At 40.0% G+C, this 26893-nt stretch overlaps 1 protein-coding gene across 4 annotated transcripts; it reads left to right on the forward strand.

Moving 5' to 3' along the window:
* The first annotated feature begins 3579 nt into the window (after window positions 1-3579).
* MED15 (mediator complex subunit 15) lies at window positions 3580-26645 on the forward strand. Of its 4 annotated transcripts, XM_010166341.1 has the most exons (19): window positions 3580-3611; window positions 4643-4730; window positions 5595-5646; window positions 6114-6143; window positions 6891-7106; window positions 7683-7810; window positions 7850-7945; window positions 8726-9100; window positions 10222-10299; window positions 15226-15345; window positions 21388-21530; window positions 21849-21976; window positions 22867-23001; window positions 23395-23458; window positions 23836-23902; window positions 24347-24507; window positions 24713-24879; window positions 25823-25921; window positions 26061-26645. In XM_010166341.1, exons 2-19 carry the CDS (start codon window positions 4653-4655, stop codon window positions 26195-26197), a joined length of 2274 nt encoding a protein of 757 aa, XP_010164643.1. In that variant the 5' UTR covers window positions 3580-3611; window positions 4643-4652; the 3' UTR covers window positions 26198-26645. The 4 variants fall into 4 exon arrangements, with proteins under 4 accessions (XP_010164643.1, XP_010164645.1, XP_010164644.1 ...); XM_010166343.1 differs by lacking the exon at window positions 15226-15345 and having other exon boundaries at window positions 8726-9106; window positions 10210-10273; window positions 21425-21530; XM_010166342.1 differs by lacking the exon at window positions 15226-15345.
* Window positions 26646-26893: the final 248 nt, after the last annotated feature.

Here is a 26893-nt window from a genome sequence, read left to right on the forward strand (position 1 = left end):
GGCCTCCGGGGCCGCCCGCGCGGCTGCATCCCACCCGTCCCCGCTCCTCTGCGAGTCCTTCCCGCTCCTCCCCTCGCTGCCTGGCTCTGTCCGTGGTCCCCGGTGTTTCCTCTCCCTGTGCGGGGGCCTCGTTACCGGGATTTGCTCAGAGCCTGTGCAGGGGGTGGCCGGGCCGGGCCGGGCCTGTTCTGTGATTTCATTTCTCCGAAACTCCTTCCCTTTCACTTTCCCCTTCCCCAGGAATACCGGCTTCCTCCTCCACTTGACAGCACCCGCTTTAGGGCTTCGATTTGAGCAGTGCCCATAGTGTTGCCAAGTTTGACATGTTCTGTCCTACAAAAACCACTGTTAATTATCTTGCACCTGACTTTCATAGGGCAAAAATGAAGTAAAAATGTAGGTGACTTAATGTTTTGGTTATTTTGGACAGGGATTTGCTTTCTCATTTTGAGAGCAAGCATTATTGTAATTAGTATCTAGCTGATGCTCAAAAGGCTGTTAAAAAAAGTTCAGCTTGTTGCCTTTTCAGCTGTCCTTTGTGAAGCAATCACTTTGCTTGAATGACTTTGCTGCTCTCCGTGCTTTTTTCGATTTTATGGAAGGCTCTTTTACCCTATGAAAGGTGGTTATTACAGAACTGAAAACATGTGTTCGATGCTTTTAAAGTAATGTTGAAATCCTTATTTATGTATGCTTGAAAAGCTTGATCTTGTTGCTTGTGAGAATCAATATTTAAGAACAGACTGCCTTTTTTTGATATGTAAACAGTATGCTGTTTGACTGCATGTGGTTTTAATGCCTCGATGTGAGCTTTGCTTCAGGAGCTGTTTCAGAATTGAACTGCTATGGTATTCATTAAAGAAATACAGTAACATGTATCTGTCTGTCAAAGCTGTGCAAGCTTTCTTGATGCTCAGAACTGATGTTTTCCTTTCTAAACTTTCTGCAAAGTCATTAATCTTGTTAGATTAATCCCTTGCTTTTTATTCTCCTCCTCTTCTACTCCTTCATCAAAACAAGCAAACAAAAGTGCCCTCAAACGCTGTGTAACTTTGAGGAAATAAATATGAGTAAGCAGATACAAACCTTAATGCAACAAACCTTTGTTTTTGTGTGTGCAAACTGTAACTGTTTTTTCTCTGAGCCACAAACAGTGCTGATAAATATTTCATCTACACTGCTGCTTTCTATGAAACACTTCACAAAACCAGCTCATAAAGCAGTGTGAATTTTATATTCCACCCTAGGTTGTCTGGTGAGAATTCAGGCAAAAAAGGCCAAGGAGGCAGATGTTTCTCCCTTCTTGGGACTGTAGAAAGTGAGGGATGTTTTTATAAATGCTTATTTTGACACAACTGTGAACTGAAGAAGCTTACTGCCAGTTCATTGCAAGTGTTTGGGTTGTCAGCCAGTGAAGCTGATCAGGAAATTTCTCAAAGTTAAAAAGTGGTTATTTTTTACCTTGGCTGTTCTTCAGCTCTGCTGATGGTACAGCCACCCAGACAGTTGTACTGATACATCTTGGAAGGGGGGGCTTCTTACCCCCACTGGAGGTTATCACTTCTGCTGGAGGGTGTGCTGGTGAAGCTGTGATTTGATTTTGTGTGTAGTTGATTCTGTGTGTAGCGAGAATCATTTATTTTTGTTGCTGCAGAACTGAGAAGAAAGGTAATGCTAGAGCAAGGCCTTGGGGAGGCTGATGGTCCTTCGCTTTCCCCTCTGCAGCCCAAGGCAGTGTTCTGGGCACTGAGGTTCTGTTAGGCAAATGGGAGTAAGTGATGTGGGTGATTCCTGCTTTGGGCCTTCTGCAGGTCTGTGTGATGTGAGTATTCCTGCAGCGAGGGCTGCTCTTGATAAAATTCATGGCCAGTCTGTAAGTAACAGAAATGTTTTGTTGCTCAGCATCGTATGCACAAGATGAAGTGATTGAAAGTTTAATATATTTTTTTATATTTACTTGGAGCTTTTTAAATGTTGTAATGTGGATAGATGTGGCTAACAGTTTACTAGCAAGCTTTTTTTTCCTCTCCTCCCTGTTTTAAGGAGGAAAGGTTTGCTGAACTGAATTCATGAAGCAGCATTTGGTGATGTTACATAGCTTAATGTGCTGTTGGCCCTGTAACTCACTGTCTTTTTGTTCCATTGAAACAACTGATTCATGCAGTTGTGGTGTGAACTGGGTAGGGGAGCTTTGAAGGAGAACGTGTTTTGCAAGATTTTTTCAACTAGACCAGCTGGCCTGAGCGAGAGGTTGCACATTGTTGGGCTGGAAACAAGCTTCTTTGGAATGGAGGGGGATTTCCTGAAGCTGGTGTTGGTGTTGAATGCTTCGTCTTGCGAAACTGCAACTTTGAGCGTTCTGCATGACATGAAAAAGGCAGAGTTTTACTGCACATCTTACCATGTGCTTTGAGGCAGATGAAGGTTGGATTGGCTGTTACCTAGTTTCAGTTTTGGTGAGTTTGGTGTTCTGCAAGGATATGATAATTTATTTCGTGTCCTTAACTCTATGCTAACACTATAGTTTTTTGGGGTTTTTTTTTAAGTGACTTTCCCAGTCTTTTAGCATAAATATTTTTATGTTGATTGCAAATGAGTATGTGAGCAAAGAACAAGTTGCGTGTGTTTCTCTTCCTCCTAGTCTAAACCTTTATTGGAATGCTGACAGATATGACCTGGGGCAATTGAAGTAGCATTATTGGTAATGCAGATATAGTCATTATAAAATGTCTTTCATGTTCTATAACATCAAAAGGAAATGGTAGATACATATAGAAGTAGGTAACTTCGTTGCTGTGGATTTTTTTTCAAGTTCCTGATATCACATTGGTCACTGTATCACAGCCACTTAGTTCTGCCTACCTGCTACTTCCTTTCCTTGCCTCAGCATAACCTTTTTCTTGTCTTTCTGCCCACTCAGTTCTTGGTGCTCTCAAAATGAGAGGCACTGTCATTGTGCTATGGGACTGAGAAGTTTAGGAGGATTCAGAGAGTGGTGTGGATTTAGAGGCAGCCTTTCTGAAAGGGAAAACGTTAAAAAAGGGAGTTGTCAATAAAGAATTGGCTAGAGCTTCTTCCTCTGCAGCAGAGCTCCTTCACAGGCAGCTCATTTTAAGGCTTGTTTGCACTTGGAGAAATAGTTATCCTGCATTATGTTCTGATTCCACTCCAGTTTAAGTAACCTTCGTATATAAACTGCATTATTTTTTAGTGTCTGCCAGACCACATGAACAAATTACCATGAGAGAGCCTTACAGCAGGTAGCTGTGTTCTGCTGTCTTTTACTTTGCAGGCTGCAGCAGGTTAGATACGTGCTACTAGTTGCAAGGTAAGGGTGTGAGTTGTGGCAGCCCAAGGTCCTGCATTTCAAGACTATAGTATCTGCTCTTCTCAGTTCTGTGACAGTTACTGAGTTAATTCAGGAAGCTGAATCAGCTTACTACTCATGCAAGCACCATTCAAAAGGAGGTGGTGGTGGAAATTCAGGGGGAAGAAAACAGCAGTCCCCTTTCAGACTGGCTGAAACTGTCAGGGATCACCCTCCTAACACACACGAAGTGTAGGGTAGTTGCTCGTGCAACAGCAGTTATTGAGAAATAAGTTGCTGAGATGTTAATTACAAGGGGAAAGTATTTCCTGATAACTTGTTTGTGGAATTTAGACTGTAGCTGCCAGGCTGCTTTAAAACAGAACAGGTTCTGCAGTGAAGTTAAATGTTTCCAAGAATGAGAATGCCCAGAGGGTTTGAATAGGGCTGTTCACCTGACTGAACTCCTCCTTGTAGGGTGTCTTTAGCTCGGTGAATGTTGCACAGTTGAATTGCTTGCTACTTTTTGATGTACTGAGAATGCCCCTTCTTTTCCACCCATGTCAACCAATGTATGGTTTTGTGTGTTGGTTGGTTGGTTTTGTTTTTCCTTTTCATCTTGCATGTTCAATGTCCCATCCAGGGGGCAGATCTACATCCAGTTTACTAGAGCTGTGATGGAGAAAGGACAGCAAGTCCCCATGATTCTAGCTGGTAAATAGCAAAGAACAGTAAGGGAACTGAAAGCTTTTTACTACCAAATCTGCTGTTGTTCTTCCCCTCAACTTTCCATCAACAGGACCTTCTTTTCATCTTATTGCTTCAGCTGCTGCTTTCATGTTGCTTGTCCCCTCCCTGCCCTGCACATGCTGCATCTCTGCTCTGCTCCTGATCAATGCTCCTGCTCATTATTCTCACTGGCTGGTCTAACCTCGGTGCCTTTAGGCAGGCTCAAGCCCAATTGTTTGCCAAATGTGGATTACGTTAATCCTGTCATTCAGTTTTCCTCAAATGAACATGTCCTAGTATTGTGTCAAAATAATACGTCAGGTGGTAAAATAATGACTTGCTTAGCAGTTGTTCTTGAATTTCTGCAAAGAATATTTGTGTTGCCTTTTAGCTATTAGTTGTCTTTCTCCATTATTTGAAGAAATTTTAGAGGATGGCAATTTTAATTAATGTGTGTGGTGTTGGGTTGTTTGGCTTTTTTTAAATCTGTAAATGAGAGAGGGGCAAAAAGCTGTTTTACAGACCTTCCTAACTACAGGAAGTATTTTCTAGTATCTTCAATTAATACCTAGCTTTATTTTTTTCCTCTTTTTTTTTTTTTTTCAGTGATGATGCTATGAGGAAGGCTGGTGTTGCCCATAATAAATCCAGCAAAGATATGGAGAGTCATGTGTTTATGAAGGCCAAAACAAGGGTAAATCATCTCTATTTGTTTCCAGAAGTTACTGGGGTGTCAAAAGAAGTTTGGAACTACCTGCAGAAATAACAAACCCGATGGACTTAATTAACTGTCTCTGCTTAGAGTACATAGTTATGCAAAATTTTTGATTTATATGTGCTGCTTTTACCCTGAGGGGAAGTGGTGTTTTACATCCAATATATGCACCAAACTGGACTTCAGTCCAAGACAGCTTTGCTGATGCTGTAGCATTTAATGCATATATGGGACTGCACTTAATTGTTATCTGAGGACTTGTGTGGAGTGAATTGCATAGAATTTCCTTTATGTGTAGCACCATTCCATATGGTGGTCTGTAGAGACTGAGATATCAGTGAAAAGGCTGTGTCAAGAGTGAGACCAAGGAAAGTGCTGTGGTCTGTGAAAGTCTGGTTATCATGTGCAATTGGAGACTTTACCAAAATGTAAACTTCTTTCCTGGAGCTGTGTTGTGAGAAACTGGGTGCTGCTGCTGTCTCCAAACAAGCCACACTTGAGATAGAACTTGTCTTGGTGAAAATTTGGTAATGCTGATGTCACAGATTTATGCCTGTTGATGGCATCCTCACTGGGGAGTTGGTAGCTGCAGGGGCAAGAAGGCTGTCTCAGCCCTGTGCAGTTTCTCTTACACATTACAAAGCACACTAATAAAATGCTGCAAAGAATATTTGTCTTTTAACTTCTGACACTTCTATCATAATTAGTCTTTAAAGTTGTTAACTTTCAGAAACTGTAAAGTAAAATCAGTTATGTTGAGGAAGAATACTGAAGACCCAGAAAGTCATGGTTGCAATGTTTTTGTTTCCTATGCTGAGATACATATTTTTTTTTCCCCTTTAGGAGGAATATCTTTCTCTTGTGGCCAGACTTATTATCCATTTTCGAGATATTCGTAAGTAATTGTATGGTTTCATTTTTTTTTACCTCAGTAATGGCATTGCTCATCCCATCCTCCCAAAAAAGTAAATGTTAGGGTCTGTGTGTGACCCTTCACAAGTTGCTTTAAAAATTTTCCTGTAATATGTGTGCATAATTTCCGAATACTGTTTCTTTTACGCATCCATCTATAATTGAAAAGTCTTTGAGAAATTATTGAAACTTACTACTTTTTCCATGTTCCTAATTTTTTCCTGTATTTTTGCTTTCTTTCCATTGGTAGCTTTATGATTACCAAATTGACTCAGGTTATTGTATTTTGTTAGAACTACAATGATTTTTTAATATTTTTTTATACAGTGATTTTTTTGTTTTGTTTTTAAAATTTTTATGTGAATATATTTTTTGTAGAGAGTACATCCGAAGAGACAAATTTATGTGTTACAAGATTAACAAAGGTAATTAATTGTTCTTCCTTTGCAGACAATAAGAAATCTCAAGCCTCAGTCAGTGGTAAGATCTCCTTTTATTTATTTATTTTTTTTGTGTGTGTGTCTTCTCCCCCCCTGCCCCTCCCTCTTTCTAAACAGCTTAGAAATCAGGGCTGTGCTGTTCTAAGAAGGCTGTGGATTTCCAAGCTGGAATATTAAATACTGCTGGGGGAAATGAAAGGTAGCCTAATAGTCTTGGAGTTGCTCAGTGATGAGGGTGATGGGCTTGGGCAGTGTTCTGGATTTAACACAGGAGACTTGTTTGTCTCCCTGTTTGTACTGCATAATAAACGTGATGTTCTTAGGGGGAACTGTATAGCAAAGTCCTTCCTCTGGTCTGAGCGCTGCTTCTCCGTGTTGACCCCAGGAGGAAGACACTGATTGGATCCCCAGTGGGATTCTCTTGGTTTTTGAGGTTACAAGCTGGATATCCTCATGGAGCTTTGTTGGCAGTGTGTTTTGACTTGCGTATAAATTCAGAGGTGGCTAATAAGTTCCTTTTGTCTAATTTATTTAGAATCTATTTGGAACTTTGCAAATCTGAAGCACTTTAAATGATCTCTACTATTTACAGAGAGGCAAAGATGTACCAGAAGCCTCTCGTGGTCTCTCAGGCAGAGCAGTGAACATAGGATTCTCGGGGTATTGGACTTCAGACCATAGTAATGGTCTGAAGCTGACAGAGTGGATGATGGAGAACAGGAGATTGGGAGGGAGGGTGCATGCAATTGTGTATCTGGCTGCATATTGGTAACTATTTTCTCTGTAGATCCGATGAATGCCCTGCAGAATCTAACTGGGGGTCCCCCAGCAGGGGCACCTGGAATGGGGATGGCTACCCGAGCTCAAGGAGCACCAATGAGTGGGATGAGTGGCCTTGGCCCAATGGGACAACAAATGAATCTGCCAGGGCAGCAACAGCCTCCTGGAACCTCAGGAATGGCCCCTCATGGCATGCCTGGTGTCTCTACAGCTACTCAGCAGAGTAAGTGTTCAGTTTGCTTCAGCCACTGAAATTGTTAGATCAGCCTTTCAGTACTTAACCCTTTTCCACAAGGAAAGGGTGCTAAAGAAATGTCATACTTCTGGCTAAATCAGCCATGTGAACTGCAGGAAGAATTGATTTAAAATACTGCTACCTAATGGGATAAATATTTTCCCTAGTATAGTGAGGAACAGTCTAGTTGTATGAGCAAACGCTTCTTTCATTCTACAAGATGTCAGCTTCAGAACTTTGTTTTTGTAGAGCTCATCTGTGTTTTCTCTGGTTATGGTACTTTCTGCTGGTGACCTCTGCGTATTTCCTCCTGCATGTCTTTACATTTTTTACCTAGACTGCTGACTCAATATAGGCAGTGAGAATTAGAGGTTGGTAGTAGGAAGTGTCATTAATTCTGCTATTAATATGCCTCTTCCATTTGAGGAAGCAAAAGTATGTGCTGCTAATGAAGAACATTAATGTACTTTAGGGATTATCCTCAATTATTATGAGTCATACTGGGTAACTGTCTCTCACACTGTTTGGGTCTTATGTTTTAAGTACAATCTACCTTCTTTTTAGCCCAACTTCAGCTTCAGCAGATAGCTCAGCAGCAACAGCAGCAGCAGCAACAGTTCCAGCAGCAGCAGGTGGCTTTGCAGCAGCAGCAATTCCAGGCCCAACAGTCAGCCATGCAACAACAGTTTCAGGTCCAGCAGCAGCAGGCAGCAGCAGCCGCAGCAGCTCAGCAGCAGCAGCAGCAACAACAGCAGTTGCAAGCCGTCCAGCAGCAGCAACAGCACATGTTGAAACTGCAGATGCAGCAGCAGCAAAACCAGCAGCAGGTGATGACAAACAATTGCAATGGCAATTGAAGTGACCTGCGTTCAGTTACTTGTCAAGTGAAGCTTGGCTTGCATGGAAGTGCTGAGTATCAGCTCTGTCTGTAATTAATGCATATCCACTTTGAGGTAGGACTTGCAAGTTAATTGACAACAATATATTACATCCTCAAGGAAAGGCTTAATAGTAGTTTGGTTGCTTTCTTCTGTCATAGCTATAGATAATTAAAATCTTTGTCTTTTTCTCTTTATAAATATCAGGATAATCTTTCAAGAACAGGGATGTGGGAAAGAACTGCAAGCACTTGAATTACTGTAGAAATAGAGGCTGTTTTGTCATTGTGTGAATTGAGCATTGCCACTTTCAAAAACGTGTGCTGAGCGCATCATATATGTATCATCTGTAGGCACAAAAGCAGAAGATGAAGCTTCAGCTGTCATGCTTTTGTGCAGTTTCTAGTAAATAGTGGTGCTGATGCAGGCTGTTTACATTTAAAGAAGTACTGTTTGTACAGGAGAAGCTGATGGGACTTCATCTTTGCTTTTGAAAACTGTTTTAGTAGTGAGTCAGGCTGGTAACATTGAAACCATGGGATATGCGCTATGTAGAGTTGAGATATATGAAGAATGAGTGGATAAAATGTTGGGCTTTCCCTTTGGACTTAAAACTTCAGCCTGATGTATTAGGTTTCCGTTTGCTTTTGGTTTCTACTATAAAAATAAGGCTTCTGTCGCATTGTTGGAAGCTTTAGCATCTGGGCTTTCCCTGCTTTTCAGATACAGCAGCAACAGCAGCAGCAGCAACTACAGCGAATTGCCCAAATGCAGCAGCTGCAGGCAGCACAGGCTATGCAGGCACAACAGCAGCAGCAGCAACAGCAGCAGCAGCAACAGCAGCAACAAATACCACAGCAACAGATACAGCAGCAGCCACCTCAACAAGTAATGCAACAGCAGATGCAGCAGATGCAGCAGCAACAACAGCAGCAGCAGCAGCAGCAACAACAACAGGTTGCTCAGGCACAACAGTCTCAGCTTCCACCACAATCCCAGCCTCAACCCCAGCCCATGGTATCTCAGCCACAGGCAATCTCAGGACAAATTCCTAGTCAGGTTATGCCTGTTACTCTTACGCCACAGCAATTAAAAGCAATGCAGGTAAGGGCTAGTGACCAGCTTGGTTGCTGGTTGATTATGATCCTCTAGAGCAATAAAAAAAAATAAAATTGATTTTTATTAATGCTACGTGTATGTAGAGTTTAAAAGTTTATATCTGGGCCTGCCAGTAGAGACATGTTTTGTACTTAAGAGTAGGACTTCTGGAAATCTGTGAAAACTATTTATGGAGCTAATATTTAAAATAGTTTATTGTCTTAGTCTTGAATGGACAAGTGAAAAAAAGAAACAAACTCTGGTTAGAGAAAAATGCCCTCCATAATATTTGCTGTTCTAGACCATGAGCAAGTGCTTTGAAGTGCCTAGTGCTTGTGACTAGAGCCAGTGTTGGCTCTCTAGCATGCTAGCTTTGCTTCTGCTGCCATATTTAGAGGCTTTGGTCTATGTTTAAGATACCAGTAGTTCCTGCCTTGAAGAGAATGTGAGCAAGACAGTAATTTTACTCTGTTGAACCTCTTGCTGGGTTATCCTCTTAATGGTGCATCTTTTTGAACTGTTGCATTACAGTCAGTTTTTTCTGGGCTCCATGTGTGCTGTTTAGCAAAAACTCGGATGTAATCCCAAGACCTGTTTTTCTTTGGTCCTTTCTGGGAAGAATGGAGTGTCAGACACACTTGAGAAATTATTAACCCCACATGGATGAGTTGATACATCCACTTTGTACTCCTACCAGCTAGGAGTAGTTAGAGGTCATGTACGTCATCCTGACAATCATAATGAGTGTATAAAGAGTTGTGCTGGTCATGGGTCAGTGCTTAATACAGTGTGCTTGAAGGAAATCAACACCTATGTGTTTAACTGTGTTTGCCAGAAAGTTTAAGTAGTATTGTCATAAGACCTGAAAGTATGGGGAAGAAGTTGCAAGAAGAAATTGAGACTTGGGTGCACAATCTGTGGGAATGTTCAAAATGTTAGCAACATGGGAACTTGTTTTCGTAAAGAAAGATCAAAAACTCTAGGAGGAGTATGTGTATAAGGCTGATCTTGTCTCCACACCCTTTTTTAGGAGTATAGTCAATACATTTGAAACAGAAGTGCCATACTCTAATCAGATACAGATGGTTATTTAATTTTTTCTTTTCCTACTCAAGGTAAGAGCTCAGCTGGTCCAGCAGCAGCAGGCAGCAGCAGCAGTGCAAGCAGCTCAGGCCCAAGCTGCTCAGATGGGACCTTCAGGGCAGGTAAGAGCCCAGGAGCCATTATCACTAGTTAAAGGCCTGTAGCAAGTGCATGCTAGAGATGAGCATGGAGATGGGTTTCTGGTGGCTTTCTGATGAGGGGTCTGATATTGGTTGTCCCCTTTCTAAAGGGCATATGGGCTTTTATGCTGTTTCTCCTTTGACTGGAGTCAGAGGCAGGATTTCGTTGACAACCTCTCTGTGCATGCTTTCTGTCCTGAGTAGGTAAGATCGTTGCCTGTACTGACACAGGAACGCACATCAATAGGATGGCCTACTTGTGGTCACACTACAAGTCTGACTGTTGGTACCTGGATTGTATCACCTCTTCTTTCGTTAAACTTTCTTAGATGACTGCTTTGTTGTGTAAACTGATTTCTGTACTGTGAATCTTTTGCCTGCTATCTTTACTCACATGTAATTTACCTTCCATCTCCATGTATTGACCATAAAAAATAGTATAGACAATGAAATCTCTGCTCTCCCCTTTCCTTGCTTTAATCTTTCATTCTTTTTCTGAGTGAAATGGGCGATAGATATAGATTGCTCTTGTTCTGGATGTGGATTGTGAAGAAAAAATGGATTGTGTCACAAGTGCAGAGTTGTATTTAAAAAAAAAAAAGAAGTGCTGGGTGAAAGCTTACTGTCTAACACAGTTTTCTTATCCTGCAATACACTTGTAGCCCCAGTGATTGTTCTTTGATGTGTGTCTGGTATGAAGGAGACTTGGTGGAAAAAAAATTGGGAATTGCTTGAGCTGAACCTCTCATTCTGTTTTCCACAAGAATATGAAATAGTCTTTCGTGGCTTACCTCTGTAGTGTTTCATATTGAGGCATTTTACAGACATGGGTAAGTACAATTATCACCACTTTGTAGATGAAGAGAATGAGGCAGACAGATGAAATGAGGTGGACAAGGATTAATGGCAGAGTTCTTTTCGTATACCCAGACATTCCATGTCTGCATGCACCATTTTCCCTTCAGCGCACAAGTAAATTTGTAGATTCAATCAGACATTTGGAAGTTGTTTACATGGCCTGTGATAACAATTGGTTCTTTAACCTTCATCTCCCAGATTTGGGAATAGTGTCTGTAATATCGTATCTCTCATGTGGCCCACATCCTTGTTGGTGGCTAAGTTCTGTTTCTGTGCTGGTCCTTTTGCTTGTGTCAACGTAACACAGGATGTAAAGGCTGAGCAGTGGTAAGTACAACTGGTACAGTACTGGCAGCAGTGCCAAATTCTCTGTGTACAGTTGAAATGTGAATTAAAACTGTTGTTTGTTTCTTAAATAATTTCCAGGTGGGAGCTGCAGGGACTTAGGCTGATGGGAAGGAGACTCTGACTTTTTTTTTCTTTTCACTAACTTAATTTAACTCCTGAGCAGATGGATTGTGCTTACGTACAGTCAACTTATTTCTTGCCCCATTTAGTGAATTCGCATGCCAGTGGCTTAAAAGCACAGTGCATTTGAAAAGTTTCTGGTGATCAGATGGTTGATAGATTTTGTATTGCAGCTTTATTCAGATGTGCAGTAAACTCAGGGACTGCTCATTATCTATCACAGGTGGAGTTTAGAAAATTCCACATACAGACTTTAGTCCATTTATATTCATGTCAATGCAACATGAGTCTACTAAAATTCGTTTAACACTGTGAAATCCAATAATTAAATGGGTTTCTTGTACTTGTGTAAATATTTTCTGTATATAATACTTAGTTTTAAGATTGTGGCTGTGTACAATATTACAATGCAGCTTCAGTGTTGAGAGTGTATATGGATTTTCTTTAATTTAGAATAAGTTTCTTTTAAGAATAGATTTTGCTTTGTATTTAGTACCTTTTTCACTAGCACCATCATTTTTAATAAACCTGCCTTGATTTCTTCATTTGGTTCAGGGAAGCTTTTGTTATAAACAAACCCTATCCTAATCCTTCTTACATTTAACCTTAGTCTCTAGAGGCTTTCAAACTGAGAATTCTGGTTGATATGGCTACATTTTTACTTCCTATGTAAAAGGATGTGTGGCAATCCCAGGTTTAAGCATGGATCCATGTGAGTTTTGAAGTTCTCTGAAGTTGTCAAGACACCATGTGGGTCAATGTTACCCTGCTTGAGTGTCTCATCCTTGTGAGCATGTAACTCACAGGTGAAGCTGATAAATAAACCAGGTAGTGTCCTGATGATCGCAGAGCACTACACAAGTGCTCGCAGCACCAAGAGACCATCTGTAATTAACTGGAGTTAAATATTAATAAAGTTTAAATAACTGTTCTGGTGCAACTCCTTCAGGTCCTCAGAGTGCAGATGGCTGTTGCTCTTTGAAAGTCAGAGCTGTCGCTCTGAAAATCAGAGCTGCCTTTAGTGGAATGACAGTGTCATGGTACTTACATAGGCTCACCAGAAGCTGCATATTTACAGAATTCTGGATCTTAGGATTTTAGATGAAAGAAAATTACAGGTTCAGGATTCCAATCGTTATATTCCACTTCATTTTTATCAAATAACGGGTTTTGTATCTTACAATGAAGGGAAACCCTCCTCCTCTGCTTGCTCTCTGTTTTTCTGGAGTGAAATTCTTGATTCTGTAAATTGAGCTAAATCAGTTTCAGGAGCAGGATTTGCCTTCAGTTTAAATCTTTTTTTAAAATACTTGAACACTTCTGGTTGTCTTCTGTTTTAAGACTGACAAGAACAACTCCTTCATGGATATATTGCTTTGCATAAAGCAGATGCAATCTTTGGAACCCCCTTTCCCAACTCCTTTGTCAAAGGGTCACAGGTTTCATAAATTTATATCAGCTAGAGAATGGGAAAAATATATTACTTTTGTTAAGAGAGTGGAATTGGTGTCATTGTAAATATACAATTCCTTTCCAAAGCACACATTTAAAAAAATACTAAAAAAAAAAAAAAACAAACCCAAACAACAAATTGTGTGCCTGTGCATAAGTGTTTGACCAACCACAATCCAACAAAAGCTGAAAGCCTTTGAATCAGATTTTGCCGTGCAGGTGTTCAGTGGTTTGCCAGACACTTAAACTGTGAATATGCTTCTAATTTCCTTGAAGCTAGAGGAAGTTATCTAAATCTTTGCACTTTGGTGGTGTGGCCTGAGAAATGGGACCAAGATGGGACATGTTGGTCACCATGACATCCCTGGGATTTCACACGCTCTAGAGATCCATGTGCAGTCACGAGGGTCTAAGATGGGGTGATTGTGCCTGGAAGGATATATATATTATTTTTTCCCCTAGCAATTTCCCTTTTTTGTTTTGTTTTGTTTTGTTTTTTTTTTGTTAGGGTTGTGTTGCTTCACCAGCTCTCATGTTGATACTGTAGCTCTTCACTGCACTTTGTAGCATCCACCTGTGCTTTGTGCCAGTGCTGGGTTGTTGTGTTTGCTTGTGGTGGCCGTTGCATGCTGTGTGTGTACATGTGCATGTGTGTGTGATGTCTGAAGTGCTCTTCATTTGTTTCCCTTTTGAAATCCTGTCTCTGACCATCCCTCTTTGCCTGGATGGAAAGGGACTGCATTGCTCTGATGTTGTGAACTAACAGCCGTGCTGATTTTGACACTATTTTCTTTATCAGTTATCGCTTTCCTTTTTTCAGTCTTGCTATGTTGTGTTTAATTTTATTTATTTTTAACAATTGTAAGCACATGCATTCTCTGACTCTCTATAGACACGTTGCTGGCTGCTTCAGTCCATTTACATAAAACACTAAGCAAGAATGCCCCAAACCATTTACTGAACGGAGATGTCATTAACTTGTAGGTCAGTTAGGGCCTCTCTAGGTTCCTTGGTAATATGTATGCTGGAAAAAAAAGGTAGCCTAGGGAACTTCAGTGCAAATCTTTGAAGTACCAAACAGAAGCTCTTTTACTGAGCTGTTAAGCGAATCTACTATCTCAAAAATATGCTGTATTTGCTGTAAATTCTCAGCATATATGCTGTAATATCAAATTTCAAGTAGCAGAGGGCTCTACAGATATATCTGATTAAATCTGTGTGGCTCATGCAGGCTGATGCATCAAAGTGTCTCAAAGTGCCCACAGAGCAGCATAGTCCGAAGACTGTCTTAAAATACAAATTCTAATGCTAACTTTCAGCATTTGTCCTAAATGATTGTACTTTAGGGTGTGTTCAGTCTATACATCTGCAGAATCAAATAGCGCATGAATAAGCTTAAGGCAGATTGTGGACTCAGAATATTTTAGCACAGCTTAGTAATAGAGGAGTGGGTATTTGTCAAAATAATGGAAATTAAAAGGATATATTTGACTTATTCTGTGTATTATTATAAAAGGAAGGAAATAGTTTTTTTGAACCCAGAAGTCCTTTTTGTTGTCTTTGGCTCTGTTAATACTGTCATAGGTTAGGTTGGAATGAAGTTTTCCTCACTGTGGAGCATTCCTACTGACAGTTGCTATTGAACTCTCTGCCAAATTATTTTATAATGAACAATGACATATGCAAGTACTGCTAAATCCTTTGAGTCCACAGTGGGGGAAAGCACATCAGAAAGCTGTGGCATTATATAGCATTCTTGACAACAATCTTAGAGTACTTATTTACAAGAATTCTAGAAATTCAAGATGTCAGGCAGAATTTAGGAAAAGCCCTTGGAAAAGCAAATGATAGCATAGTCAGCCCTGGACCCATGAATCTGAATCTACATAGCAGCTCTCTCCAGATACCTAGAATTCATTAGATGCTTTCTAAAAATGACTAGAAAGGGTCTAAAAAGGAGTTTGATTTATAAGCTGTGTTAGGTTAACCTTTAGAGAAAAGCTCACTAACCTTCCCTTCATGCTCCCGCTCCCCCTAATTCCTGGAGGTTGCATGTGCTTCTCATCCTGCCAGTGCACTGCATTTCTTGTTTTGCGATTACTTTTGTCTGTTGTCCCTCTGTCCTCAAAGATGATCACCGCACCTATGGCCCGAGGTGGGATGCAAATAAGACCACGGTTCCCGCCTACCACCGCTGTGTCTGCTACACCGCCAAGCTCCATTCCTTTGGGCGGACAGCAAATGCCACAGGTATTTACTGAGTCAAAGCAAACTGTGTCAGGGATTGTGCAAAGCGTTCAATACGTGATTGTGTAGCACTTGCTTTCAAGCAAGGGCAAGTTCACTTTTTCATTGAAGAACTAACTTGCTAGTGTTATGCAGGGTATTGGGCTATTTGGGTTTTTTATGGATCCTTTCTCATTTTAAATAATAGGTTTTCTGAGAGTTTGGGATAACAAATAAAGCATTTTTAAAGTGGCATAGATCTTTGTTTTAACATTTAAAACCATTCCATGTTCATAATTGATTCAAGTCTCAAATTAGAAGTTTGTGGTTTTTGTTTAGTCCTTGTCCACACTCCCTGAGTGTGCATTTATGAGTGTTGCAAGTCAGTACTGCAGTGTACTGGCTAAGTTGTGTCTGGGACCTTATTTATCATGTGTTCATGCTCTGTACAGGTACTTCTTTAATTAATGGTAAACTTGGCTCATTTCAGTTTGAGTAGCTTCTTGGCATGGTATCAGGGACCAAGAAAAAAGGAGCTGTTCTCTTCTTTCACGGTTGTGTAGGAGGAACTGCCAGAAGGATTCCCCTCCTACCTGCATCAGAGAAGAACCTGTGTAGGCAGGCTGGCAGCATCTATCCTGCTGTTGCTGGAAGATGCATGAGGTCAGTGTCCTGCATCAGCCTGGTGCAGGTCTTGATCTGCTAAAGACCTCGCAGTCATGTTTTGCAAGCAAAATGTGTCATTTTGAGGGAGTAGAAATGGGGATGGATAGAATGAAATAGAACTGAGTTCTTGCCTGGAAGTCACAAAGCAAGGTTCTGCTCTGCAGAAGTTTGCTGAGCCCTGTGTGATTGGTGTTAGTTTAAATACATATCATATTATGATGGTGGAATGCATTCAGCTGCATTTTTCTGTCTCTTATTCATGAACCTCATGCCTTGTTCTTCCAGGTACTAAGTTTCAAAGGTGTAGTTTTAATTCTTAATGCCGCTGCATTTTGTTCATAGGGTTAATGAAAGTGTCTTCATTCTTTGCTGCTTCTGTTTCCTACGCAAGCTTGTGGGGCTGTGGAATGTCTGAAACTCTGCTTCCTAGTGCTGCTGCATCAAGTTTAGTAGGCACAGCCTTTTCTTCTCAGGAATTTGCTAAGGTAGATACAGTGACCAGGAAGACTCTGCAGACCTAGGCAAACACATCTGTTGTTGTTTCTGGTTTAAGATGGATGGTTATTTCAATCCAGGTCACTGTTTGTATGTTAACTGAAACGAAACCCAGACATAGCTCTGAAATCAAAGGAGAATTTACTTTGAGCTTTATTTGCTGTAGCAGTCTATATAGACTGAGACAATCATCTCCCATATGAAGTATTCATAATATTTGGTTTGATGATGAGACCTTGTGGTGGATACTTAAGCATTAGATTGGCTAATATTTAATATTTGAGTCATAACAAAAGACCTCTAGTTTAAGCATTCAGTGGCATAGGCTGATCTTTTAGTGCTGTCATGTCCATGAGTGTTGAGGACACCAAGTGAACTGGTCAAGGAGTGTTGTCAGTAGCATGCCAAGGATTGTGAAAACAATGTACAAGACTGAACAGCTAGAGAAGGCAGAATAAGAGATTTCTTCATGAACAACGATTGGAGTGAAAATGGCTCCCAAGCAGGTGGTAGGATGAGTGAGTGAGTCATGGTTTGATGCTGGTGGGAAGCATGTTTTTAAAGCCAGTCTGACATGCCATGTACGTGACAGCGCTGGATCAGCATCAATCTCTAGTGCTGTCTGCCAAAACACTTTGTTCAGGTTCTAGGTGGATTAGAAATGTTGTCATTTATGCCTCTTAATTTAGTAAAATGCTTAAATAATATTGTCTGTTGGATATGTTATAACTTCCTTGTTATCAGAGCCCTTGCAGCTGTTCACAGGAGGAGTAAAGGGCTGTGGTATATATCTGGTTATTAAGTACTCATTTAAGAGTCTGTCATCTCCTTGACTGCAGTATCAAAAGTCTTTTAAACTTGGTGATTGGTCGTTCAGTGTGTCTTCTCTCTTTAGAAGAGAATCTTGGTATTGCACTGAAGAATCTTTCAACAAAAGGACCAGATGTGATATCAATAACATGTGTCTTCTTTAGTTTTATCCCATATGACACAAATATCAGTGTGCCCTTTTTTTTTTTATCACAAGGCTCAGCTGATTCTGCAGTGGGGGGTTTTTTGTTGGGTTTTTTTGTTTGTTTGGTTGGTTGAGGGTTTTTTACTATTATGTTATTTTCAATCAAAATAATGTATTTACTGATATGGCATTGTATTCCACAGTCTCCTGGTCTTTTGAATTGGCAGAGAGTTAGAACTGACTTTTGCTTGTGTACCTGAATGTACCAGACATGAACTACAATCCATGTTAGTGGCACTTTTTGAACAGCTGAGAGAAGTTTCATATACCATATTTGGATTGGCTCAAGAAACCTGCTGATCTTGAAATTTTGAAAGATTAAACTAATCTAGTACTTAGCTTTTGTTTTAGCAGTTAGATTACTAATGTGCTAGTACCAGTCATTCTCCTATATTTTGAGTATCAAAACCTTCAAATTCTGTCTACAAACTCATTGCAGACTGCAGTAGTATGAACTTCTAGTTCATTGTTGGCACAAAAATCTTCAGCAAACTGAAAATACAGGAAAAAAAGTAAAATTGGGTTAATATTAAAATAAAGCAAAGCATACTGGCATGACTGGGACTATGGAAACCTGTATCTGAACTTATTTGAAACTCTGCAGAGTTTCCATTTTTTCACATAAAGCAGCCTAATGGTGAACTTTAAACCCAGTTTGCAACAGAGCAGGCAAGGCTGTGCTTACTGGTTTAGCAGTGAAACTCTAAGTACAGTAGTGTAAATGCTTTCTAGAGTTTTCCTTTAGAAGAAAAGTGTTTCTGCTGTTCCTCATTATTTCTCATCACTTCCTTGTTGCAATCTCCTTTTCCTTGCTGTTAGCTTCTGCATGTTGTACACTCTTTGCTACTGGGAGCTTCTGAAAAACTCTTGCTAGCCTTACCTGCTGAGTGCTCTTTCTTGCCTGAGACTCAGCAAACTGCAGGTAGGCCTCAGCTAAGTTTATCATCCAGCATGGTGTGCTCTAAGCACTAAGAATAGCTTTGGTTTAGTAGATATTTAGTGCAAACTTTTGTCATGCAAGCCTAGATATCTTTTGGGCAAGAGTTCAGAAAATTAGGGCTTGTTATCATGATTAGGTCACTGTAGAGTGGCAGAGTAAATTGATGTTTAGTGGGCTGTAATAACTGTCCATGAATATGCTTGTAGATGCAGAAAATCTCATCCCACAGTGAAAAAATACATAGTTCCATTTCCTTATATATGTTGAGGATGAAGGGTATAAGCTATGGTTACTGACCATTTGTAACTGTGGAGTTAAATGAAGAGCTAAATGAGTTTAATTGAGTTAAAGCTCCAGAGGGAGGGTTTTTTGTCTGTTGAGTTTTTGGAAATCTTTTGGGTTTTTAAGCCTTCTTTTTAGTGGGAGTCAGTTGGAAAGAACATTCCCAAGAAATTGAGGATTCATTAAATTGTTATAATCTTAATCGATAACCTGCAAACAATGTAGAAATCTAAAGCTGAAAGCATCTTTAGATCTGTTCTGTAGAAAGACATCTGAAATTATAATCATAGAATCATAGAATGGTTTGGGTTGGAAGGGACCTCAAAGATCATCTAGTTCCAATCCCCCTGCCTTCAGCAGGGACACCCTCCACTAGATCAGGTTGCTCAAAGCCTCATCCAGCCTGGTCTTAAACACTTCTAGCAAATGAATCTAGCAAATCTAGCAAATGAACTGCATTCAAAAAAAAGTAAGGCAGTAAGTTCAGAATTCACACTTTTGAGTGCATGTTTTTGAAAATGTTGCAATTTTGGTTACTATTAGACATTAGCCTTTGGTATTCTGAAATGAAGTTGTCAGAGAGCAAACCTGTTGCAAGAAGGAAAGCTGTTTGCCTGTGCATGTACTCGAATACAAGGGGTAATGCAAAAAAAGATAATCAGAATGAATTCATTCTATGCTTCTGTGCACAGTAGATGCTGCATGTTTTTTTTCTTTGCTTTTCTGCAACAATTGTAAATTTATGTGAAGGGACCTTGGTATTGAAATAGATACAGAAGCTTAGATCTAGCAAAAAAACTTAATGAAATTTTTATCCTTCCTTCCCAAAATACAAGGATTTAAGTTTTCAGAAGTGATTTTATGTAACCAACTTGGGATATTTAAAAGGGGCACGATTTTCAGGTAGTGGTGAACCACTCAAAAGTGGTCTTTGACTTGATGAAAAATGGGTGCAGCATCCATATGGGTAAGTTCTAAATCACTTGCTGTTTAATAGAATGTTAAATAGAATTTTTAAAAAAAAAACCAATCAGGGAGTGCTTTTTGCAGTGTTCATCCTAGCTTCCTTCCAAACAGTGGTGTGATGCTTGGTTTCTCTGGGAGGCAGACTACACTTTCCAATCTCAGAAATGCTTTTCCAACTGTTGAGAGGACACATGCTGTTAAAGAATCCACCTCCACCTCTAGGAGAGGTTGCAAAGGTAATGGGAGTTATTGAAGATTAAAAAAATAAAAATCACAGTATGTCAGGCTGCATCTGATTTTAAACTATGCTTTAATGGATGATAAACTAGTATATTGAGGTTTAGTAGCTTTACATTTGCACCTGCCTGGGAATTGTTTGAGCCCATTTTATTTATTTATTTATTTATTTAGTGGAGTGTGACCTCTTGCATAGCTCTAAGGTGATATTCCAAGCAAAGCATTTCCTGTCATATTCAGTGCATACATGCAAAAATAGACCATGCAATACTTAATTTTTAATGTGCTAAATATTTCCTCTGGAAACAGTTGGATCATTCAGATGGATGTTTAACAAGTGAATGAAGGACAACACCAGCTTGCAGTGCCCATGAAGTGTATGGGACTTTGTCTAAAAATGGTTTAGACTGAGGGAAACAAGAGTTGTTAATTCATAAAGGTGCTAATCAGTGACTTACAGAATGGACGCATGGGTTACCAAGTTGTAATATGTGGCCTCTGTGGGCTAATTCAATTTATCTTTGTATGTACTTATTTATAGCCTCAAGTCATAAGAACTCTGCGTGTGCCTTGAACAAACTTGATCACTTAATATCTGCGTTATTATACCATGCTCCTGGCCACGATACAGGTTTTTTTGTTTAGTTTTAAGTGATCAAAGGGAACAATGTCCATTAGAACAAATGTGAGAAGTTGCTCCAATATGAGCATCACCTGGCTTTGGCACTTTATAGTATACAGGATAAACTTAGTTGTTACCCAGAGTTTGGTGCTGTTCTAGAAATGCTCTTATTTACCTTTTCATCCTTCAGGCACACCTCATCATTCTTCAAATGTCAGAAAGCCTTTTTTTCCACCCAACCATTCAGTTTGGAGTGTTTCTGTCTCCACCCAGATTTTCAAAGCTGAATATTTAATCAAGATGTTGGTTGTTTGGCTTGCCTTTTTTTTTTTTTTTTTTTTTTTTTTTTTCCCCCTCTCCTCCTTCCTTCCTCCTAAAGAAAACCAGTTGGGAAGCTACAGTCAAGTCTGACAGGCCTTTGAAGACTGTAATTAAAATGTCAAAATAAGAAGGGGGTTTAATGGCTGTTAATTTTCAAGTTAGAACTGTCTTTTCTTCCTGCTCTTCTTTACTCTGGTTCTAATAAAGTACAGATTTTCAGATGACACCTCTGACGTTTTAATTGCAACAAGGTGGTTTGGGAAATTAAAAACAATTACTATACGGTTACTCAAATTATGTGCAGTTTTAATGGTTATTTCTACTAAAATTGACATGAGGTACTGCCCCGAGAGCGTCCAGAGTGATACAGGTGGCACTGTCATGGGGGAGAACAGGAAACTAACACTTTAATTTCTTTTAGGCCTGAGGATACGCTTCTCTCCATAGGTGAAGCCTTTTAGATAGGTTCCCATCCTGTACTCCCTTTTATTGTTATTGATCTTATCTTTCTCCACATTTCAGGTCAGCCAGAACAATATTACTATGATGTCATCCCCATCTCCTGTCCAACAAGCTCAAACTCCCCAGTCAATGCCTCCACCACCACAGCCGCAGCCATCTCCTCAGCCAGGCCACCCAAATTCTCAGCCAAATTCCAATGTCAGGTGAGCTAGACTGCAATTTCTGAGGACCTTTATCAGTGCCATAAGAGTGAGGTTTTCAGAAGCATTTATATCTTACTCTGTTTCCACTGAAGTGGATGAATTTTAACATGAACTTCAGTGAGAGCACAGGTGGAATTGTGCCTAATATGCTCTGAAAGTCTCATTTTAAATAAAGAAGCTGTGTACAAAATCCTCACTGAGTCTACTGGCAGAGCCACAGAGTGCCACAGTGGTGCTTACTAAAAGCATATCTGCTCACAGACTGATCATGTTTCCTTGTAAGGTTCTGGTAGGTTTGATTTTATGCTTATTTTTCAGTTCTGGCCCAGCTCCGTCACCCAGCAGCTTTCTCCCCAGTCCATCTCCACAACCATCCCAGAGCCCAGCATCTGCACGAACACCTCAGAACTTCAGTGTCCCATCCCCAGGTCCTTTAAACACTCCAGGTAAATGATCTGAGAACTATACAGCAGACCATGAGTTGGGGTATGTTCTGGTAACAGTAACAGTTCCCAGGAAAGCTGGTTTTGTTTGGCATGATGTAAACTTGAATGAGCCCTTTCAAAGCAGCCAGCATTGCAAGTAGTGAACATGTCCCATGCACCACGTAACTTAACAACACAGATATCTCAAAAATCAATTGAAACCTCGTTTCACATCACTGAACTATGTAATGGGTTTTTCTAACTTCCCCAGTCTTTTGAAAAAAGAATGCTACTTAATGAAGCAAGTTTATAGAGCCATAATGATTCCTCTTGGTTCCATGCAGGAAGGAACCCTTAGCATCAGCATGCAATTGTAAAGGATGTAACCACTTAATCACAGGTGACAGGCTGCTTTGCTCCAAAACACCTTCCTAGAAGTGTTCTGACACTTGTGCTCTTCTCTCTCCCAGATGTAATAGGCAGTTTCTGATACTTTGAATGGAAGTAACAAGCTGGCTCCTTCTTGTACCAGTGTTATGTGCTCTGCAGTTTGGAAACCACCAATTAAGGAAAACTACGGCAAATTCAGTGTGTTGATGTAGTGTTTAGTGCACCAGAGCGAAGGCAAAATGAGGACCTAGAAAATTACTATATGAAACTTTGGACCTTTTCAGAAAAAAATTGTATTAAATGGGAGTTGGTGTTCAGTCCGCAGAACACATGATTTCTACACAAAGACTAGAGGATTGGACAAGCACTTAAACTGTGGAGGGAATCCAGTTGTGGGTTTGGATATTTGATGTGAGCTACACTTTGAGAGTGCCCCATTTCAGATCTAGATTGTGAAACGTGAGAATGTTCTACCGTACCTTTTATTATCCCTGTGACATGCAATCTTTGCTTCTTGCCAGGAAATCCAAATTCTGTCATGAGTCCAGCCGGTTCTAGCCAGTCAGAGGAGCAACAGTATCTGGAGAAACTCAAACAGCTATCAAAATACATTGAGCCACTCCGGAGGATGATCAATAAAATAGATAAAAATGAAGGTGAGGTTCCCTGTATTTAGTCATGTATTTCTCTGTCAGCTATCTCTTCTGGTTAAAGAAGTGGTACCTTGCCTTTTGTTTCTCCTCCAGGGATTAAAAATAACAGCGAAAGTTAGTTGCTGTTTCTTGCCTATGACTGCAAAATTTTTATTGTGAAGAGTGGTTAAAATGCTCATCTTTAAATTACTATAAATTTTCCTTTACTTCTGGTGTTTTTGAGACACATGGAGCTTACACAATGCATATACCTATGATTAGATGAAGGGTGTTTAGTCCTTACTACTTTATTCAGTGTTGGCTCATGTTTTCACTTTTAACAGTATACTGTGTTTCTGTCTGCAAGTATGGAAGCTTCCAAAGTAGTCAGTGTCTGTGTCTCTGATACTATTGCAGATAGGAAGAAGGACCTGAGTAAAATGAAGAGTCTCTTAGATATCCTGACTGACCCTTCAAAACGGTAACTCTTTTTCCTTTTGGCTGGACATCAGATTCCCCAGCTCTTCCAGAAACTTGTTGTTTAGCATCTAGACATGTTGGCATTGAAGCTTATCTGTGTGCCTCAGATAGCTGAAACTCTTCAGCTGAGGTGACCATTTTCATAGAATCATAGAATGTATTGGGTTGGAAGGGACCTTCAAAGGTCATGTAGTCCCGACTACCCTGCGGTGAGCAGGGACATCTTTACTAGAGCAGGTTGCTTAGAGCCCCATCAAGCCTGACCTTGAATATCTCCAGGGATGAGGCCTTCACTGCCTCTCTGGACAACCTGTATCAATCATCTACCACCCTCACATTGAAGAACTTTGTGGTGATGGAATTTCTCCTTTTCTGCAGGTGTCCTCTGAAGACATTGCAGAAATGTGAAATTGCTCTGGAGAAGCTGAAAAATGATATGGCTGTGGTACGTAATGCTTTGTGCTAGTAAGACATAAGCAATTAATTCCAAAAGGTTTTATGATTTGGCAAGATAATTTTTTGCATTTCTTGTTGCTCATGCTGTTAACACTTCAAGCAGACAAAATAAGAAAACAGGAAAGAAAAGTGGGTGAGCATTTACTTCCTGTAAGTCACCTGTATGTATCTTTTAACTGAACTTTCAAATTCTTGGGCTTTATGCAAAGACTTGAGTAATTCTTTCTATGAACTTTTGCAGCTGATTTCAGGACAGACTTCCTAAATGAAAGTTGCAGATGGCTCCCCCCATTAATGTTACTCTATGCAGTTTTGAGAATCTTTTGCATTTCATGCATTGGAAGTTTACTGCTATAAAATTTTTGCAGAAGCAATAGTAGAGATTTATTTTTTGGTGATGATTAAAAGAAAAGTGGCTTCTCTTGTGTTTTAGCCTACTCCACCTCCTCCCCCAGTGCCTCCCACCAAACAGCAGTACTTGTGTCAGCCACTTTTGGATGCTGTTTTGGCCAACATCCGTTCCCCAGTCTTCAACCATTCCCTTTACCGTACATTTATGCCAGCTATGACTGCAATTCACGGACCGCCCATCACGTATGTATCATTGACCCGCTATCTGTCTTAAATGTTCATCATGTAAGGAAAAACTATTTATTTGTAGAGACTATTAAAATAACAGATGTGTTTATGGATGGGTGTGAGTTATAACTTTTCCTTTTTACACCTGTAAACTATTTGACAGATGTGGTGTTGGTATAACGTTTTCACCTAGTCCTTTTGTGGACTGTGTTTTACACAGGGCCCCAGTTGTTTCCCCTCGAAAACGGAAATATGAAGAGGATGAAAGACAGACGATACCAAATGTCTTACAAGGAGAAGTTGCAAGATTAAATCCTAAATTCCTGGTGAACCTGGACCCTTCCCACTGCAGTAATAATGGCACAGTTCATCTCATATGCAAGCTAGGTAAGTGAGAAGAAACTAAAGGTTGAATTGAGGAAGAAATGCTGAGCTTGAGCGTAGAAATGTGAAGAATTTTTTTGCTAACAGTATTGAATCTTGCCAACCTGAGACTTATGCATGAAATCTGTACTTACCAAATTCATAGCAATGCTTAATTGTGACATTCTACACAGCCTGCTTCAGGGTACACCTGGAGATCTCATTCATACTGACTGATCCTTTCTTTGCACTGAAGCTGCAATTGGTAATCTCATTTAGTGTCTAGAAAATTACTTGTTGCTAGCAACAGTCTTGATTCCATTTGTCCTGTACTGATACAAGAGAATTGTTCTGCCTCCAACAACAAGGGCAGAGCTAGAGAAATTAGTTAATTTTTGGGAGGGTCTATTTCAATTTGTACTTATGATCACTGACAGTGGTGTATGGTCAAGAAATTAATTCAGATTGCATCATTTTTTTGTCTCAGCTGAGTAATCATAAAGTGTTATAGTCTATTAACATGTTTTGCTTTTGGATTCCAATGGGGAAAATAAACTCTTTCCTTATCCCTTTTGTTTGAGAAATCTGAACTCACTTTGTCCTGAATATTAGTATATAACACTTAATTTTCAAAAATGAGGTGTCTAACTTAGTGCTTTTGTCCTGAATATTAGTATATAACAATTTTCAAAAATGAGGTGTCTAACTTAGTGCTAGGTTCAGCTGATGAAATGGTGAGATTGGCAAGGTGCGGGAAAAGAGATGGAGCTGTTTGCCAGGCTTTTCTTCTAAGAATTAGAGTGTTGTTAAAGTGAGCAATGAGATTGCCTTCCAGTAAAAATGGAGACGTACAGCCTGATTCCTCCTTGGAGTTCAGAGGCTAGAAACCAAGCTGAATTGTGCACAAAAAATCCCTCCATCCACCAAGGAATGCTTTGTTCTGATGGGAAGTGTGTTTGCATTCTAGATGACAAGAATCTTCCAAATGTCCCACCACTACAGCTCAGCGTTCCAGCGGACTATCCAGATCAGAGCCCTCTGTGGATAAAAAACCCTAGACAGTATGGTATGAGGATGCTAGCATGACATTTGTTGGGCATGTGTATATGTAATAGTGGGGAAATGTAAACACCTAATATTACTCTTTATTTTTTATTTGGTTTATTTTTATTATAACTCTGTTTATCTGTTATCTTTTTTTCCAGCAGCCAATCCCTTTTTGCAGTCAGTATATCGGTACATGACTTCAAAACTATTGCAACTTCCAGACAAGCATTCAGTCACGGCACTCTTAAACACCTGGGCACAAAGTATTCGTCAGGCTTGCCTCTCTGCTGCATAACATCACACTCTCTAAATTGTGAAGCAAGAAGGAAGGTCTCGACAGCTGGCCTCTTCCACGTGCCACTGGAAAATCACAGGCATTTTGGGGAGGGTTCTTCAGAAGAAAGAAGCCTTACATTGTTTTGTTTCTAGGTGTCAGGTTCAGTAGAGAACCTGATGTTAGACTTAGCTTTCATGCTTTTTATCTTCTGCCTCTGTGGACTTTTGCCAGCATTTTCAAATATACAAAATGTGTATATATGGTTCTCGAGACTGTATTAGGATGAGTTTTTATTGTCTTCTTAGAGAAGAAATTATTTGTGGACTTCCATCAGGGAGTCTGGTATAAGAGGGAGTAGGGAGACAATGTCCTAATTTGCTTCAGTTTGCTCAGTGTCAGTATTCCTTTCACACTGTATGTTTTGTGACCTGATACTGCCCCAGAAATAAATTACCTGCAACTAGAACATGCTTGCAAACTTCTCAGTAGTTGCAGGAATCTTTTTGCCTATTAGCTTTGCCCAGAGATGGGATAAATTACAGCTTTTTAAAGACATCCCTCAAATATGTGAGATAAATCTGGATAATTATACTTGGGGGTGGGGAACCAAATGGAGAAAAAAAATAGCTTAAACACTACTGTGAATAACGTTTTTTGGTTAGCATGGACCATGTTTCTCACTCCAAAAGAGTGAGGTGATGAGAAAGAAGAGAT

This window comes from Antrostomus carolinensis, unplaced genomic scaffold, assembly GCF_000700745.2.
Source record: "Antrostomus carolinensis isolate BGI_N321 unplaced genomic scaffold, ASM70074v2 scaffold14314, whole genome shotgun sequence".
In the NCBI taxonomy this organism is placed as follows: Eukaryota; Metazoa; Chordata; class Aves; order Caprimulgiformes; family Caprimulgidae; genus Antrostomus; species Antrostomus carolinensis.